The sequence below is a fragment of the Microcaecilia unicolor genome, chromosome 2 (assembly GCF_901765095.1).
Source record: "Microcaecilia unicolor chromosome 2, aMicUni1.1, whole genome shotgun sequence".
In the NCBI taxonomy this organism is placed as follows: Eukaryota; Metazoa; Chordata; class Amphibia; order Gymnophiona; family Siphonopidae; genus Microcaecilia; species Microcaecilia unicolor.
Window position 1 is genome coordinate 383,383,852 of NC_044032.1, and position 16,206 is coordinate 383,400,057.

The 16,206-nt window shown below is 41.9% G+C and overlaps 1 protein-coding gene across 1 annotated transcript in view; it reads left to right on the forward strand.

Annotated features, from left to right (window-relative positions):
* FRAS1 (Fraser extracellular matrix complex subunit 1) overlaps nucleotides 1-16,206 on the forward strand; it is a 689,426-nt gene that overhangs the window by 240,754 nt on the left and 432,466 nt on the right. Inside the window, 1 exon segment of the mRNA XM_030190549.1 lies at nucleotides 8,149-8,308. Within this exon segment, the coding sequence (XP_030046409.1) occupies nucleotides 8,149-8,308 (160 nt within the window).

Below are 16,206 nucleotides of genomic sequence, written 5' to 3' on the forward strand. Positions count from 1 at the left end.
AAAAGTGCTAGCGCGCCTCTAGCGTGGCTTAGTAAAGAGGACCCTCAATAAAAAAGTTGTAATGAATCAACTGTAAGAATGTCCATAATTTTGAACCTACTGTGTTCACTGTTTTCTTGTTTCGAATCTGTAAAAAACTGCAAATAAATAGCAATTTTGCATTATAATTTCCAGAAAGATGTTCTGTTTAACTTTGGATCAGTTAGAGGTTGTGTCCAATTCGGTTTACTTAGGGATTCATGGGTACATACTCTATGACCAGGAGTGCCTAAACTTTTGGATACAACTGTACATTTTTATTGACTGTACATTTTCTTCACCATCTTTTGGGAGCTGATGCTTCCTTCTTCAAATTAGAATGCACAAAAGCTGACATTTTGCCAGAAAATGAGTAAATGAATGATGATAAAACCTTTCCAATGATTTACTTTTATTTTCTGGAAGTGTCATTTTTTAATCTGAGGAAGGGAATGTCTACTACCTAATGCTATTCAAGAAATGTGTTAAGCGAGTCCAATAAAAAGATATCGCCTATTATTTTGCTTGTTAACTTTTATCTCCATGCATTGAAGTGGACTAAGATGTCAAATATACTACTTTATCAAACTTTGAGCAAGGCATTTACTGTCAGTTAACAAGCTGATGCATGCCACTACCTTCTCTTACTTGAGCACACAGTTATGGAATGCATTACCTACAGACCTGAAAACAATCGATGAAATAACTACCTTTCGCAAATCTCTGAAGACATATTTCTTCAACAAAGCCTACAAAGAGAACCTATAGCCTCACTAATCCACTTCACCAACACACCCAGTCATGAAAGTCCACCTTCCATACCTATCCCCTAATCACTTCCTTCTTACTTCCCTTACTTAATCTCTGCACCTTACCAATAACTATATCTCATAGCCTGGAATGACAATATAATAACAAAATTATGTAAGCCACATTGAGCCTGCAAATAGGTGGGAAAATGTGGGATACAAATGCAACAAATAAATAAATAAATTGCTTAAGTCAAAGGCTTTTAAACTTGCCTGAGGCCTTCACCTCTTCTAGAACTGAGATATTTTTAGTTGAGGCAGACAAACAAGTCATGAAAACTGCTTTACAATGTTATGTGCCTTGTTTCTGGTTGGATTTAGCTCAGGCCCTTTTTTAGTAGTAGTTCAAGGTGAGTTATATTCAGGTACAGAAGGTATTTTCTTGTCTCTAGATGGCTTATTATCTAAGGGCCTGATGCAGTGGCGTTCCTAGGGGGGGCGGTGGGTGCGGTCCACCCCGGGTGCACACCACTGGGGGGGGTGCCGCGCACCTGTGCGCTACGTTCGTTCTATGCTCCCTCTGCCCCGGAACAGGTTACTTCCTGGTCCGGGGCAGAGGGAGCATGGAAACGAATGAAGCGGACAGGCGCGCAGCACCCCCCCCCCGCGGCGTGCGCTGGGGGGGGTTCCTTCGCCGGGGGGGGGGAGGGTCTCGCTGCACCCAGGGGGCGGGGCGCATCGGCGATCCGCCCCGGGTGTCAGCCCCCCTAGGAACGCCACTGGCCTGATGTTCAAAAGGGTTTAACCTGGCAGGAGAGGATCCTGCCTGGTAAAACCGTGCTGATCAGGCTGGGAGGTTATATTCTGTGACCCTTAATATCTCCTCTGACTGCCATAGTACCGTCCGTAGCTTGGTCAGAGCCATTTTGCGACAATATTCAGTTTGCTAACTGATTAAGTGAAGAAAGTTAGGACTGGACATGGCCTGGCATTGAATAGCTGGGCTTAATTCAGTTCATGGAGGTCAGTGGCTTAAAAAACAGGCTGAATATTGGCTGGTAGGTTCGTGCTTGAGGCAGTGAAATGCCCAAGAACACAAGGAGAAGAGGTGGACCTGGCTTTCCTGGTTCGCAGCCCATCGCTCTAACCATTCAGCTACTCCTCCTAATTCAGTGGAAAATATTTATTGGTTTGTCAACATATATGCATAGCAAAGAAAGAGAGCAATGCATTTTTTTATTGTCAGTATGATATTATGAGTTTTAGATCATTGAGTATTGAATGCAGTTCTGGACCCCACATAAAAGATATAGGTGAATTAGAAGAACCTTCAGAGAAGGGTGATCAGAATGCTAAGGGAACAATTCTCCTAGGAAGAAAGACTAAAGAGGTTTGGGCTCTTCAGCTTGTGTGGCTTGGGATGGGGGGAGGAGGAGAGAAGTGATAAGAGGTCTACATAATCATGAGTGAGGTGGACTTGGTAAACGCAAATCAGCTGTTTACTCTTTCAAAATGGACAAAGACTAGGGGACACGCTATGAAGTCACCAAGTAGTACATTTAAAATCTGAAAAAATGTTTTCACTCAACACATAGCTAAGATTTGGAGGATGTGGTAAATGCAGTTAGTGTAGCAGGGTTTAAAAAAGATGTGGACAAGTGTCTGGAGAAAAAGTCCATAAACCACTATTAGGGGGCTTGGGGAAATCCACTGTTGATTCTTGATGATAAGAAGCATGGAATCTATCTAATTTTTGGAATCTTGTCAGGTACTTGTGACCTGGATTGACCACTGTTGGAAATAGGATAATGGGCTTGATGGACCTTTGCTCGGGGCCAGTGTGAACATTTTTATGTTCTCTCCCTTCCATTTTCATGTTGGATTATTTGTAGTAAATAATTAGCAGATTTTAGTACACACAGCTTCAGCTTTAGAAATGTTAATTTCTTTCTTCATCTCTCTCTCATTCACCCCTGAATAATTCACTGCTGAGTCACTTTAAAGTTGAAGTAACAAAACATCTGTTTACTCACAGTTTGTAGTTAGATTATAATCAGACAGGCTTATATTTACATATTACTATACATTTGTATTATCAGCTCCTTCCATGTGCTTAGATGGTAATGGATGCTCACACCACCATAGATCCTCTCAGGTTAGGAGAGATCATGAGCTCCATGTGCTCCATGTGCTGCATGTGCTGCATCTATCCCCCACAGGAAGTTGCATAGCTGTGTGACCTCTCTAAGTAATTCACATCAGAGGTCACAGAGTAATCACAGAGAAATAATAGGTGACAGGCAATGCATGTAAAAATACAATTACATTCCAACAAACCCCTTCTCATGCATAACTGTCATGCAATTATTTATTCATACAAAGTCCAAGCTTTATACGCAGATTCACAAAATGTTCTCTGGGTAACGGTTTGGTCATGATGTCAGCTGTCATCTCACTGGTGTGACAATAGTGTAGACTGATGACCCCTTCTTTCGCCAACTCTCGCACGTTGTGGTATTTCGTTGCGATGTGCTTGGTGCGTGACTGAACCTTGTCATTCTGTGACAGTCGGATGCAGCTCTGATTATCTTCCATTATCTGGATTGGTCTCTGTTCAGCTATTCCGAAATCCAGCAAAAGTTTTTCAATCCACATCAGTTCTCTGCACGCTTCCGATACGGCCACATATTCAGCTTCTGTAGAAGACAGACTCACAATACTTTGTTTATGACTGGCCCATGAAATTTGTACATTTCCATACATAAACACATGTCCACTTGTGGATTTATAATCAGAATGATCCCCTGCCCAATCTGAATCACAGTAACATATTAGTTTTGGATTACTATTGGCTGAAATCTTTAATTTACAATCAATGGTACCCTTTAAATACCTTACCATCCTTTTAACTGCAGTCCAATCTGATTTGGTAGGTGAGCTGACCCTTCTGCTCAAAATTCCTACTGCATTTGCTATATCAGCCCTGTATGTGGTAGCTAGATATAAAAGCTTACCTATGGCTGATCTATATTGGATGTTATCTGGTAAAGGTTCTCTTACTGTTTCATCCTTCAGAAAATCAGTGATCATGGGAGTGCTTACAACTTGGGCATCTTGCATACCTAAACTTTCAATAAGCTCATTTATTTTCTGCTTCTGGCTTAGAAGATAAGAACCATCATTTTGTTTCTCAATTTCTATACCAAGATAGTATGACACATTACCAAGTTCTTTTATCTCAACATTCTGGTTTAAACACTTTACAATGTCCTTGTACTCTTGCTCACTTTCGCTTGCAATGAGCAGATCATCAACAAAAGCCAAAATGTATGCATATTGTCCATTTGTGCACCTAGTGTACAAGCATTTATCTGCTTCACCTTGCTTAAATCCTAAATTTGTCAATATTTCATGCAATTTTTCATTCCAACATTCTGCACTTTGCTTTAATCCACAAAGACCTTTGTTTAATTTACACACTAGCTGTCTTTGTTTTGTATTTATGAAACCTGTTGGTTGTTCCATGTACAAGTCTTCAGTTATTTCTCCATGAAGAAACGCTGTTTTCACATCAATGTGGTTGACTTGCATGCCTTTGAGACTGCAATGCTCAGAAGTGTTCTGATTGTCGTGTGTTTCACTACAGGTGCAAACACTTCATCAAAATCTTCTCCATATTTTTGAAGATATCCCTTTGCCACTAATCTGGCTTTATACCTTTCCACTTTTCCTTGTGCATTCCTTTTTAACTTGAATACCCATTTGCATCCTATAGCTTTCTTGCCAGGAGGTAATTTTGTAAGAATCCAAGTATTATTTTTATCCAATGCATCAATTTCTTCTTGTGCAGCTTTATGCCATTCAGCAGCTTCTTCTGCTGGCATTTTCTCAATCTCATCCCATGTTAAGGGCTCTTGAGCTTCTGCTGACTTTGTTAGGTAAGACAGTCTTGGGGGTGGAACACCTTTGTTTTCCCTGGATGAGCGTCTGACAACAGGTTGGTCTGACCTTTCCGCATCCTCTAAATCTGAGAGTCCTTCTCCAATTGATTCCCCTTCTCCAACTGTACTGTCTTCTTCAATGATCCTTTCTGTGTCTGCTTCCTCTGCCTGTTCCTCGTTAGATACAGGTGAGTTGCTTTCAGACATCTGCCTTGGTATGGCATTTATATACACTGGCATGTCTATTATGGTTCTAGTTTCATATTCTGGATGATAAGGCTCATCTGGGATAATCCAGCCTTTATCAACCCTTTTGTTTTCATCAAAATATGTAACATGTCTTATGCCAACAATGCCAGTTTTCAGATTCAAAATTCTATATCCTTTGTGTCCTGGAGTATAGCCAACTAAAATGCCCCTTTCTGTTGTGGAATCCAGCTTATGCCTTCTTTGCTTTGGTATATGAGCATATGCTGTACTTCCAAATGTTCTTATGTGTGACAGGTTTGGCTTCCTACCATGCCATGTCTCATGTGGTGTGCGCTCAGCGCCTTTAGTTGGCATTCTGTTTTGTAGGTACACTGCTGTGAGAATGGCTTCCCCCCATAGTCTTTTAGGGAGATTGCTATCTGACAGCATACATCTGGTCATTTCCACAAGTGACCTAAATTTTCTCTCTGCAACAGAATTTTGTTCTGGTGTATAAGCTACTGTTGTGATATGCTGAATGCCTTCTTGTTCTAGAAATGTGTGCATGCTTTGTGAAGTGAACTCACCACCATTGTCGGTCTGAAGAACCTTTGGTTTTCTTTCAAATTTATTGCTCACCATGGCTACGTATTTCTTCAGCATGTCTGTGACTTGACTTTTCTCTTTCAGCAAATAGGCCACACAATATCTAGAGAAATCATCCAAGAATATTAGCACAAATCTGTTATTTCCCAATGATGGGATATTAAACGGTCCACATAAGTCACTGTGTATTAAGTCCAGTACTTTATTACTCCTATTTCCTGTGTATGCAGGAAATGAGGGTCTCACACCTTTTTGAGTAACACAGTCTATGCATTTCTCCATTTTACCAGCATCTGCACTTATCTGAATGCCAGTGGCCAGTTGCTTACTGTGAAGATCCTGGATCACCTTAAAATCACGATGTCCCAGGCGGCGGTGCCAGATTTCCGGACTACATTTACCATCATTCTTCCTTACTTGCACCATATGTGAGGCTTCACCTGAAATGCTCAGTTTATAAACATCATTATGCATAAAAGCTTCAGCATACACTTCATCATTTTTAGAGATTGTGCACTTACTGTTTTCAAAATGAATCACAAATCCCTTCTTATCTAATGTAGATACACTAAGCATATTGCAAACTGCTTGGGGAATATACAAGACATCACTTACAGGAATTTCTTTAACTTCATTAGACACTTTGCATTTTAAGAATCCAATACCTTTTGCTTGGATCTTAGCAGTCCCTGCGTTTGCAGTTTTAAGAATACCTTCCTCTGGACACATTTCCTGAAAGAAATCCTTACAATTGGTTAAATGGCATGTACTCCCTGAATCCAAAATCCAAGTACTTTCATTTGAATTATTATTTACCATAGTCAAAGATTTTTCTGCCATTAGAAAGCCCTTGTGTTTATCTTTGTCCTTCATACATTTCCTGGTTTGAAAATTCTTTAGTTCCATTGGCTTAGGTGAGCTAGAGGGAGTGTTTTGTGTTTCCTTACACCATTTAGATACATGTCCCTCCTTTCCACATGAGTAGCAAATCAGCTTGCCCTTGGGTGGAGTTTTCCCATAGCTCCGCCTTCCTCTGTTCTTTGCCAAGAAATTTGTTTCATTTCTCTCTGACTTGCTTTGAGAACACATCTCCTCAGAATCATTTATTATGCATTCCTGCCTTAGTTTTGATGTTGCCTGTTCAAAAGATTGCCCTTCAATGGCCTCATTTACAGACCTAAAAACATCAAACTTCTTTGATAGTGAGGTAAAAAGAAATGCTCTTTTCAATGCATCACACATGGGAATTCCAGAAAGTTCTAACTTTTGAAATGAAGACATAAGATGCATAATGTGATCATTACATTTACTTTTATCCCTTAATTTGGTTTCATTCAACTCTGCCAGCCAAATTGGTTGCTGCTTTGCATATGTAGTTGCATACATAGTTCTCAGTTTATATAAAATGTCCTTTGGTGTATCTTTTCCCTCCACTAATATGGCTTGTTTCTCTGAGAGAGCTTCCAAAAGCATGCACTTCACATAATAGTTTGCATTGTCCCATTCAGCCATATTTTCATCTGTTCTGTCTTGGTCTAAGCATATATTTAATCCTTTTGCTCGAAGGAGACATATTAATCTTAGTTCCCACTGCTGATAATTAAACTCAGTTAATTTAGGCACCTTGAGAGAATAGAAAAATGGTGAATTTCTTCCCTCAGCCATTTTCTTAGCCTTCTGTCTGCTGTGTGGGGGGAGAGAGAGACAGACTGAATCTTTCCTTTAAAACTTAAGAGAAAAATGTGGCCTTTTTTTCTGCCTGGTAATATTTCTCTTCTTTTTCAATTCCTGAGCCCTGGGCCCATAACCCTTTTGTTGGATTATTTGTAGTAAATAATTAGCAGATTTTAGTACACACAGCTTCAGCTTTAGAAATGTTAATTTCTTTCTTCATCTCTCTCTCATTCACCCCTGAATAATTCACTGCTGAGTCACTTTAAAGTTGAAGTAACAAAACATCTGTTTACTCACAGTTTGTAGTTAGATTATAATCAGACAGGCTTATATTTACATATTACTATACATTTGTATTATCAGCTCCTTCCATGTGCTTAGATGGTAATGGATGCTCACACCACCATAGATCCTCTCAGGTTAGGAGAGATCATGAGCTCCATGTGCTCCATGTGCTGCATGTGCTGCATCTATCCCCCACAGGAAGTTGCATAGCTGTGTGACCTCTCTAAGTAATTCACATCAGAGGTCACAGAGTAATCACAGAGAAATAATAGGTGACAGGCAATGCATGTAAAAATACAATTACATTCCAACATTTCATTCAAGAGTATATAGCATTTTCCTACTCCTGTCATCCCTTTGCTTGAATTTTTGCTGCTATTATATCTCAGAGATAACTGAGGATCATTTAATTTAGTGAGCCCAGACCCAGGAAACCAAAGAAAGGATTTATATTTGGTTTAGGGTTCCAGGGATATCCTCACAGCCTTCACAGTGTGGGACATGCAACTTGAAACAGAATTTTATGAAGTATGGCACTGTATTGCATAACTGTGGCATGCATCTGCTCCAAAATTAAATTAGTAAAGTGTTTTTGCTTCATGTATGATAAGCAAGAACATTCAGTTTTGCAATATAATTTAATTGTCTTGTTCCTTTCCCCCCTTTGTTTTTGTTCATTATCACAGCATGACACGGAATGGACAAGCTCGGGATGCAGCATTTGCTCCTGTACAAGTGGCAAGGTGACTTGTGTGCCAAAGCCCTGCCCAAGTCTTTCCTGTCATGGAGGGGAGAGAGAGTACGTGGCAAGGGGAGAGTGCTGTCCACGATGTGTGGGAACAGGTGGTGAGTATGTGCCTTGTGCATCAAACATGCACGTACTGCAGCGGGTCATGTTTATTCACTCCTACCTTAGCTGAGATAATGTTTAACCATCTCTCTGATCTCACGTGCAGCTTTCTTTAAATCAATCACCTTACTTTTTTATTTATTTATTTTTGTTACATTTGTACCCCACACTTTCCCACTCATGGCAGGCTCAATGCAGCTTACTTGGGGCAATGGAGGGTTAAGTGACTTGCCCAGAGTCACAAGGAGCTGCCTGTGCCTGAAGTGGGAATTGAACTCAGTTCCTCAGTTCCCCAGGACCAAAGTCCACCACCCTAACCACTAGGCCACTCCTCTAATTCTTCCTACTTTCTTACTCATCTATATGTTACAACTTTGCCTTACCCTTCACTACCAATTATAATGTTCTAGTACATAATAGTGTTGTCATTGCAAGTAGTATACCATGCCATACTTTGTATTGTTCGAATATTTTTACTGCTCTAATTGCCTATTGCTCATGTTTGATTTATTCTTACTGTACACCGCCTTGAGTGAATGCCTAGTGGTTAGCGTGGTGGACTTTGGTCCTGAGGAACTGGGTTCGATTCCCACTGCAGGCACAGGCAGCTCCTTGTAACTCTGGGCAAATCACTTAACCATCCATTGCCCCAGGTACAAATAAGTACCTGTATATAATATGTAAGCCGCATTGAACCTGCTATGAGTGGGAAAGTGCGGGGTACAAATGTAACAAAAAAAAGTCCTAATAAATCAATAAATGCTGTATTCAGTCTTGCATTTGGTGAAACCGGTTGGTTTGTGGCGTCAGGTGGGCTGGATTGATAGTGGTGCAGAAGCTGAGCATGCCAGTTGACTTGTGGCCAATGAGATATTATACTGACCTTTTTCTGCTCTTGAACCCTTCACTGTGTTTCTCCTTCTCTTCCTTCTTGGCTCAGGAGCAGATCTTGTGTCCTTTTCTTTTTTTCCATCCTAAGTCTGATTGCTGTAATAATTTAATTGCAAATTGCCTTGATATGTACATGTTGGCGATATGTCAAATCTAAATAAACTAAACTAATCAATTCTTCCATTTTCTGAATAAGCTCTTTCCTTGTTTTTCATGTGAATGTTTTGGTTTAATTCAGGGATGTCCAACATCGGCCCTCACCAGGTTGCGTTTTCAGGATTTCCCCAATGAATATGCATGAGATATGTTTGCATACAATGGAGGCAGTGCATGCAAACAGATCTCATGCATATTTATTGGGGAAATCTTGAAAATCTGACTGGATTGCAGCCCTTGGGGACCTAGGTTGGACAACCCTGGGCTAATTACTATGGTCCCCTCCAATGACATAAGGATTTAATTATACATTTTCCTTTAACTGCTGGAGCAAGCAGTGTCTTCCTGCCCTTTTGGACTTCCAGCTGAATCAGGATGAACCACTCGTAGAGCTGTGACACTGTGCGCCTTCATTCAGAACTAACTGGGAATTTCCCCCTCTTCTGTTCCAAGTATTGCACTGAAACACCTTCAGCCAGAGGTCATAGAACTAGGCTTTCTACAGAGCCTTCAGCCATGCCAGCTCCAAACCGTGGAACACTTTTCCTTCAGAAATCAAACTGGAATCCTTCTACAAGACATTCAAAAAGCAGATTAAAAGTTGACACTTCCGTCAGACCTTCAAAACTCGAATGCCTTCTTCCTTAGCATCACCAACAGAACGATCCAGACTTCTGAGTTATGCCTGTCTACCAACAGGTGGAGATAGAGGACTCAGAATTGAGCTGTGCCATAAGAGGCAGTGTGCAGCTATCATCTGAGCCAGTGCAGTCACATAAGCGCTGGCTCAGATGTTAAAGTGCTGTTCTCACTGTGGAGTGAGAAAATAGCATTTGGGAAAGAGATCTCCTGTTCAAAAGATAAACCTTGAATTCTCTACCTCGCCACCAATAGTCCGTTCCCGTCTCTCTCCTTCCCCTCATTCCTTTTCCTCTTTTCCTGAAGTTACTATAGAGGAAACTACACTTCTCCTTTCTTCCTCAAAATGTACCACCTGTTCCTCTGATCCCATTCCTACCCACCTTCTTAATGCCATCTCACCTGCTCTTATTCCTTTTATCTGTCACATTCTCAACCTCTCACTTTCCATTGCAACTGTCCCTACTGCCTTTAAACATGCTGTGGTCACACCTCTCCTTAAGAAGCCTTCACTCGTCCCTCTAATTACTGCCCCCATATACCTCCTCCCTTTTCTCTCCAAATTACTTGAGCGTGCTGTTCACCACTGCTGCCTTGATTTTCTCTCCTCACATGCTATTCTTGATCCACTACAATCTGGTTTTCGCCCTCTCCACTCAACCGAAACTGCGCTTACTAAAGTCTCCAATGACCTATTACTGGCTAAATCCAGAGATCAATATTCCATCCTCATTCTTCTTGATCTTTCCGCTGCTTTTGACACTGTCGATCACAGCATACTTCTCAATACCCTGTACTCACTTGGATTCCAGGGCTCTGTCCTTTCCTGGTTCTCTTCCTACCTCTCCCTCCGCACGTTCAGTGTTCACTCTGGTGGATCCTCTTCTACTTCTATCCCTCTGTCTGTCGGCGTACCTCAGGGTTCTGTTCTTGGTCCCCTCCTCTTTTCTATCTACACTTCTTCCCTTGGTTCATTAATCTCATCCCATGGCTTTTCCTACCATCTCTATGCTGATGACTCCCTAATCTACCTTTCTACCCCTGATATCTCACCTTGCATCCAAACCAAAGTTTCAGCGTGCTTGTCTGACATTGCTGTCTGGATGTCTCAATGCCACCTGAAATTAAACATGACCAAAACCGAGCTTCTCATTTTTCCCCCCAAGCCCACCTCCCCACTCCCCCCGTTTTCTATTTCTGTTGATGGCTCTCTCATTATCCCTGTCTCCTCAGCTCGAAACCTTGGGGTCATCTTTGACTCTTCTCTCTCCATCTCTGCTCATATCCAGCAGATCGCCAAGACCTGTCGTTTCTTTCTTTACAACATCCGTAAAATCCACCCCTTTCTTTCCGAGCACTCTACCAAAACCCTCATCCACACCCTTGTCACCTCTCGTTTAGACTACTGCAATCTGCTTCTTGCTGGCCTCCCACTTAGTCACCCCTCCCCTCTCCAATCGGTTCAAAACTCTACTGCCCGTCTCGACTTCCGCCAGGATCGCTTTACTCATACCACCCCTCTCCTCAAGTCGTTTCAGTGGCTCCCTATCCGTTTCCGCATCCTGTTCAAACTTCATCTACTAACCTATAAATGTACTCACTCTGCTGCTCCCCAGTATCTCTCCACACTCGTCCTTCCCTACACCCCTTCCCGTGCACTCCGCTCCATGGATAAATCCTTCTTATCTGTTCCCTTCTCCACTACTGCCAACTCCAGACTTCGTGCCTTCTGTCTCGCTGCACCCTACACCTGGAATAAACTTCCTGAGCCCCTACGTCTTGCCCCATCCTTGGCCACCTTTATATCTAGACTGAAAGCCCACCTCTTTAACATTGCTTTTGACTCGTAACCACTTGTAACCACTCGCCTCCACCTACCCTCCTCTCCTCCTTCCTGTACACATTAATTGATTTGATTACTTTATTTTTTGTCTATTAGATTGTAAGCTCTTTGAGCAGGGACTGTCTTACTTCTATGTTTGTGCAGCGCTGCGTACGCCTTGTAGCGCTATAGAAATGCTAAATAGTAGTAGTAGTTCCCTCTCCCAACCCTAGAGGACAGATCCCTCAGTCCAGTCCGGAGACCACCTAGGTCTGTTTTTGGACCATTCCACTCCAGTGACAGGGGAGCCTTTAGTTATGGTGCCAGCAGTTAGTCAGCTCTAGGAATGAGAGAGACAGCCATCTTGGAATTTTGCACGCCTGAGGTCTTCCTCATCTTCACCATCTCAGTTGCTCTCTGGCTCCTTTCTGGATCATAGTTCTGAGGCTTCATTGGCTTTTTCAGTGCACCAGGACACTTCTTCTCAGTTTCTTGTATGTTTCTCTCAGTATCTTCCCAGGGTAGCTCCTTTTTTGTCTGTATGGCCTTTGGCAAGTTACCCAGCTGGTAGTGAGAGATTTTAGTAATATTTTTTCTTGCACTTTCGACTTGGTGAAACAGTAGGCAAACACCTCTTCAAACTGTATGAAAGGCATTTTTTTTAGTCATTCTTCACCATGGTGTAGGCTCGAGTAGCGGAAGAGGGGACCCAGTTGGAGCCTTTAGGAGACAGGGGCCTCTCATATTTCCTCAGCTCTCCAGGATGCCAGTATGACCTAACCATTTGCTTGATTTCTCACCTTAAATTTATTGCCTGTCCAATGGATGGGAAGTCTGGACATGCCTGAGCACACTAATAATGTTTTTGGCTTTGGGAGCAGTTTCACCAATACCATTTATAGAGTGCAATCTGGATAGGAGATCCATTTAATTTCAGTCCATCCTGGGCCTAAAGCACTTGTGCCTTGAAAACTGCTCTTTTCTGCTCTGCGGTCAGTAATAGCTTTGTTGTTACTGGGAAAATCCCTCATTGCTGTGGACCTCTGAGAGGCTTATTTCCACATTTGATGTAGCCTCTGGATCAGCAATTTCTCTATTTTGTGATTCTAGGGCAGTTTTTCAGTCCTAAGCCGTGCCATTTAGTCTTTGCTCAGGCCACAGGATGTTCTCTAATAGCATGTAGTAGTGGCATATCTTGGTTGCCAAGATATCTGAATCTATCCTTACTTGGTCTGACTGACTGATGGTGCTTTTTTCTTCAGGATGGCTTAGAGGTCTCTTCTAGGGTGGTTTGACTTCTACAGTCTTTTGGCTGGGTGATCAACTGCACCAAGAATCTTCCCTCTTCTTCTCAGTCTCTAGAGTGCTTGGGAATCTGGTTCAGCACTCTGCTCAGAGCGTTTCCTCCTAGTCTCCAAAATCTTCAAACCGCTCTCTCAAATTTATCATATTCTGCATCTTCCAAACCCATGAGCCTGGAATTACATGTGGATTCCGAGGTCAATGGCTGCAAACTTGGATATTATACCCTGATCAATAATACAAATTGGGCTGATCCAGTTCTCTCTATGGATCTGCTGGTCCCCTGTTCATCAGGAATACAGCATTCATCTTCACTGGATGTCTTAGGCATGTGGTAGCATAGCTTGCTGTCTTCAGCAGAATCTCTGAGTTAGGGGTTTTCTCTTGCATCCCTTGTGTGGCTAGTAGTGAACTCGAATGTCATCCTTTCAGGTTAGGAAGCCCATTGCCTTCAACTGCTCCAGGGAGGTGGTCCCCTTCAGAAGCATCTTGGCCGACAAACCTAGCGCTTTGGGCTGTTTGCAAGGCTCTAGTAGAGTTTGCCTCAACTCTTCATCATCAACCTCTCTAGGTCCTTTCAGACAATGTAACCATAATATTATACATTAATAGACTGTGAGGAACTCAGAGGGCTACTTTGTCATTAGAAACTTGCTTTATCCTTCTTTGGCAGAGAAAAATTATCAGGTGCTATTCGAGGCGCACATAGAAGGAGAATTGCATATGATGGCCAATTATGTCAGTGGAAATTCCTTGGACCCGGGGAAATGGGACCTCTTTGATCACGATTTTCCTCATAACCTTGTGATGGGGACTTCCTCACTTGGGGCCATATGGCCACACGAAACAATGCCATTTATTTATTAGGATTTATTTACCGCCTTTTTGAAGGAATTCACTCAAGGCAGTGTACAGCAACATTAAGTCAAACATAGGCAGTAAACAATTACAGCAGTAAAAATATTCAAATAACAGTACAAGGTATGGCATAGTATACTAGGGAGCATAGGGTGTAAACAAAGATGGAGCATATAGATAGATAAGATAGAGTAACAAGAGTTAGAAAATAAGTGGCCTAATTCAAAGAAAGTTGCGTGTGAAGTCAGAATATGATCTCAGAAAGTAGACAGAAATGCATCTCACCTCTGTCACACTTGGCAGGGAAAGGAAGTTTGTTGTAGCTACCGCCAGGTCATTTCCGGTACAGTCTACTGTGTATTATTGAGTATCACACATTAATTTTATGATTTTGGAAGGCAGGTTATTACCACATATAAAGCGACCGGGCTTTATATGCGATGCTAATGGTCAGACTTTAATGGTGCACGTACTAACGGTGCTATATATATATATCTTTAGATATAGATAGATATGTGACCGAGTGAAAAGGTAACAAAAGTGAGGATGCAAATAACAGAGATAAAGGAGTTAAACATTCTGGCGGTAAATTTGGGCAGCTTTCGTTTTTCGAAAGTTTTGTTTACTCTAGGGTCAGAATGGGACTATGCAATTTTTTTCACAACTTTGATGTTTTTCATGTTATACAGCCTAAAAAATGCAAAAATGAAAGTTTCTGAGGTTAATTACTTTTTTTTATTGATAAATGTTTCTCATTAATTAAAGATGTATTTAGTCCATACCTGAGGCTGAAATTTGGCAGGATTATGCAGTTGATATCCTTCTATTTTGTAGTATAAATAAGTCACATACCCCAATTTTTGTACCATTTTTTCTCTGTGGGTCACACACACACTAAATATATAAAATTATGTGTACATGTAGGTGGGTTGTTGTATCTATAACTGAATGTATAGGTGTTGTTGTGCACCATTTCCAATGTAGTTTTGGAGATAAAGGCTGGGTTATTATTTTATCTGCAAGATATATGTATATATGTATGTATTTATATGTCATCTGTGTATGATCCTAGAATGTGAATGTGGATGGCAGCCACATGTATTTTGGAGTGAGCACACAGTGTTCCTGCCTGTATGTGTGCCATAGCCAGGGGTGTGCCATCAAATTTCTAACAATGGGCTCTCTCTCCGGGTATAACCAGCCCTGCAATTGGGGCTAGGAAGGGCCAGGGGTGGAATTGAGGGAGGCAACGCATGCCTCTCTCCTGACCCTCGTGTGGGCACACTAGGCGTACCTTTGCTGGCAGGGATGCTGAACCCCACCAGCCAATAAGTGGACTGCCACCACTCCTCGTTGCTTGTTTCTGGCTCTGAGCAGCGTGCTGGGACCTCGTGCGCGTGCACAAGAATTCCAGCCTGCTGCTCAAAGCCGGAAACAAGGAGTGGGGAGCAGCAGCAGTCTATTTACTTGGCTGGTGGGGCTCAGCATCCCTGCCAGCAGAATAAAAAAGAATCCAGGAGGGGACCCGAGCAAACATTTTGAGAGCCCGTTGTTAAAGTAGCCATGGGGAGGGCCTGTTTTAACAACCGGCTCCCAAAATTCTTAAAAACTTAACAAACGGCTGTCGCGAGCCCGTGAGAGCCCGCTTCAGCACACCACTGGCCATAGCAGAAATTTCTTTTTCTGTCTTTCTGTGTGAGGTATGTATGCAGGCTATAGCTTCTCAGTAAACCTGTGTATCCATCCTTTATGGATGAGTAGAATGGCCTCTCTGTGGAGGTGGTAGAGACAAGGACTGCATTTGAATTCAGGAAAGTTTCGGACGAGCATAGAGGGTCTCTGAGGGCGGATTATAGAGATGAGCAGTTGGTAGGGATGTGCATTCATTTAAAATGACATAGGAAGTGTCCGCAATATTTTCCATGTTGTTGGCTAACGAAAGCGAGCAGAGATAAACACAAAATTTTATGTTTTTCATGTGCTGTCAATAGTGCTCTCTCTTTCAAAAGAGCATGCACTATTCATGAAAAATGTACACTGTTTGCGAATAATGTGCACTCTTAACAAAAGAGTGTATGTTCTTTCTGAAGGAATATACACGCTGAACAACATCGCTTCCATGATGATATAATGAAAAAAATATCCAAACAAAGCGAACATTCCCAGAGATGATATAAGAAATGACACAAAATAAAAAAGTTTTCTGGCTACACACCTCTACTAGTT